Raw genomic sequence first — 3133 nt, forward strand, 5'->3', positions numbered from 1 at the left:
GAGAGAGAGAGAGAGAGAGAGAGAGAGAGAGAGAGAGAGAGAGAGAGCGAGAGAGAGAGAGAGAGAGAGAGAGAGTTTACCCTTTCAATCCGACCAATGAGACTGTCGATACGCTAAGATTTTCATAGTTGTGCAGGAGCACAAAGTGAGCTGACTGTGAGAACTTCCAGGTAAAACTACAAACCGTCTCAAGGTAAGTTCAACTCCCTCCGCTCTCATTGTTGCATTTGGCGCTGCCTGCATGAACAGGAGCACCCAGCCTGAAACACGGAGCCCAGAGCCTGAATGTATGTATGTACGCTATGCGAGTGTGTATGTTCATGGCTGGTTGCAATGGAGATCTTTTGCACCTGTGTTCTTCGCCTTTGTCCTCCTTGGTAAAGTTTTTGCAGCTCTTCGGTTCATATGCTTCGGCGGACCTGTTATCACTGCGAAAAACCAACACATTTAAGATCGATTGCGCAAGTGATGGGAGCAGGGGGATGTTGTATAGCGAGCGCCGACTTTACGCTTTAAAACACCGTTGGCTTCGACTGTTGTTTTGGTGTTTTACATATGTTACTCAACCCCAAAGTCAGGAAGGTTTGAACTCACGGGCTTTGCAGCAGGAGCGCTTCACGCACCTTCTTTAAAGACTGTAAAATAATGTGGTTTTTTTTTTTATGGTTGCAATTGCCGCCCATATGCAAAAAAAAAAGTACATTCAGTCCCAGTACTTGACTGCCAAAGACAAACTCGTTTAAGCGGACGGTCCGCCGCTGCAAAAGAAGCGAGGACGCTTGTTGTGTTGCTCCGAAATCAGTTTATTAGCGAAACGAAACGACGCCGTGCGCCTCGTTTGCTTTTAAATCGTTTCAACGAGCATACATTTCTCAAATGGCTCTGACTTCCTTCTTCAGTGCGGCCGTTTTGATAGGCTGTGTTGGCAATTAGTGTTTGGCACATTCCATACAGAGCTGTGGTGAACGACCACCTTGGGGCATTACCAACAGCCAGTTTAAAGTTGACATTTTTAGTTTACGCAATTAATAAAAAGTAAATAATATAGGGTATTACTTTTTTCGGAAGTAGCCATAGCTATAATGTGTAGGTTACAAAATGATACATTGTTTACAGTAACACAGGGTGATATTAATCGGACTACTATTTTGATTATGGTTCCATTCATTTTCCTCCTCTGATTCTCAAATGTAACGATTTGCTACGATATGGCCAACGTCTTCTACCCCGATGTAATTTCCTATCTCCTTATGTTTTCTGTTAATTCAATAAATTATTAATCCATATGAAAAACCCACATGGTAAAGACTATTTTGTGTACTTCTGTGTGAATTAAATACATGACAAAATGTACTGAGTATTTTCTCATTTAATTAAGAACTTTAGAGCAAAATTAACTAAAGTTTTAACTGAAATTATGCGATATTATAGCAGAATTCGTATCAATTAAGATTGTCTGTCTGACGAATTTGAGTGTGCTTGTTTATTGTCAATTTAGATGATGTATTTGTGTTTCATGATATCTCAATAAAGGAGTTCATCACAATACGGTTCCATTGAAAGACAGTAAATTATCATAATGACTCATCGCCCATGATAGTGATAGTAAACTGAATATCTTGTGGTTTTAGGCTGTTGGTCGGACAACACAATCAGTTTGAAGATGTCACCATGGGCTCTAGGAACTTGTTTGGGGCATTTTTCACTATTTTCTGACATTCTATTGACTAGAAATGTATCAATAGAAATGAATGACAGATTAAGAAATTTGCTTGAGTAATTACTCAACTCTATCACAATTTCCTAAAGCCCAAGATGATGTCTTCAGATGAACTTGTTTTTGTGACTTACAGTCCAAAACCTCTATCTATTCAGTTATCTATCACATAAGACATAAAAAGCTGCGTATCCTCAAAATGGACAAATTTGAAATTTTTGCTCAAAAATGTATGTATGGTCAATTAATTATCAAAATAGTTACAGATACATTTTCTGACTGTTGACTAATCAATGAATCAACTTATCTTTGCAGCTCTAAAGTTCACTAAAGGCTGCAAGCTCAGATTTGTAAATAGTTTATCATGTTGAAGTGATTATTTCCATTAAGATTTTGCATGTTTTGTGTGTGTCTCAGTTGAACAAGTTTCAGAGTAAAAGTTGCAGCAGAACACCTACAACATGCACAAACTCATTCAGAAGTACCTGACAGAGGGCAGATGGAAAGGCAGCGTACAGTAGAGCAGATGCAGGTTTTGGATGGTAGATTGAGTTGTGAATATCTGTGCTACTTTTAGTCGCTGGACACCACTCTCATGTTTCCCTGCGTCTGCCAGACCCCTGTCTGTGTTTCAATGAACCTGGTGCCAAGGCTTATGTATAAGCAGTTCCCACGCTCGCTAGTGGAAAAGGATCCTGTGTGATTCTGAATTTTCCTTTCAATTATATGAACCACTGATTGAAACTCACTGTGGTACTTCTGCAAGAAGAAGAAGAAAAAGATTTTAAGTGGTATATTACAACTGATTATGCTAAATTCTTCAAAGCTGATTTTTGCCACTTTTCTTTGCTCCCATCTGCAGCTCCTGATACTCAAGTCTTCTCCTCTTTAAGCCCTTGAGGCCGCTCCTCCAGGTTTTGATGCCCACACTCTTTGAAGCAGGTGGACAGACACAGGCATGAGTAACAGTGGGACCAAAGAGCCGTCTCCCGAGCTGAGCCCTGCCCAGTCACCTCCTGAGCCTCAGCGCCGGGGCAGAGGTCGGCCACGGAAACAGCTGCAGGTAGGGCTTCCTTCTTTAAGACATCAATTTGATCATCTCTCTCTTGGACCTTAAATCAAGAAGTATCTAAATAAAGAATGTAAAAGTAATTCTGAAAAACAAAGCTATTTGTTGCGTTTTCCACTGGTTAGTTATGGTGCTACATGTGATGTCTCTCTACAGGAACCTGTTGGACCACCGACTCCAAAGAGACCGAGAGGACGACCGAAAGGCAGCAAGAACAAAGGCCCCAAAACTGCACTGAAGGTTGAATCTGTTCAGAGTATCTGAGATGTTGATAAATGTATCTATATTTAAAATTACATTTCTGTATTGTAACAGTGCCTTGTTGCACTATAGTAATACAATCTACA

The 3133-nt window shown here is 40.3% G+C and overlaps 1 protein-coding gene across 1 annotated transcript in view; it reads left to right on the forward strand.

The window, feature by feature from the left end:
• The first annotated feature begins 102 nt into the window (after window positions 1-102).
• The window catches only part of LOC116385399 (high mobility group protein HMGI-C), a 9886-nt gene continuing 6855 nt past the window's right edge, over window positions 103-3133 (forward strand). The window contains exons 1-3 of the mRNA XM_031850827.1: window positions 103-193; window positions 2580-2780; window positions 2943-3026. Of these exons, the coding sequence (XP_031706687.1) occupies window positions 2676-2780; window positions 2943-3026 (189 nt within the window). The 5' untranslated portion in view covers window positions 103-193; window positions 2580-2675. The remainder of the gene's footprint in view (window positions 194-2579; window positions 2781-2942; window positions 3027-3133) is intronic.

The sequence above is a fragment of the Anarrhichthys ocellatus genome, unplaced genomic scaffold (assembly GCF_004355925.1).
Source record: "Anarrhichthys ocellatus isolate YVR2014 unplaced genomic scaffold, GSC_Weel_1.0 scaffold1, whole genome shotgun sequence".
Classification (NCBI taxonomy): Eukaryota; Metazoa; Chordata; class Actinopteri; order Perciformes; family Anarhichadidae; genus Anarrhichthys; species Anarrhichthys ocellatus.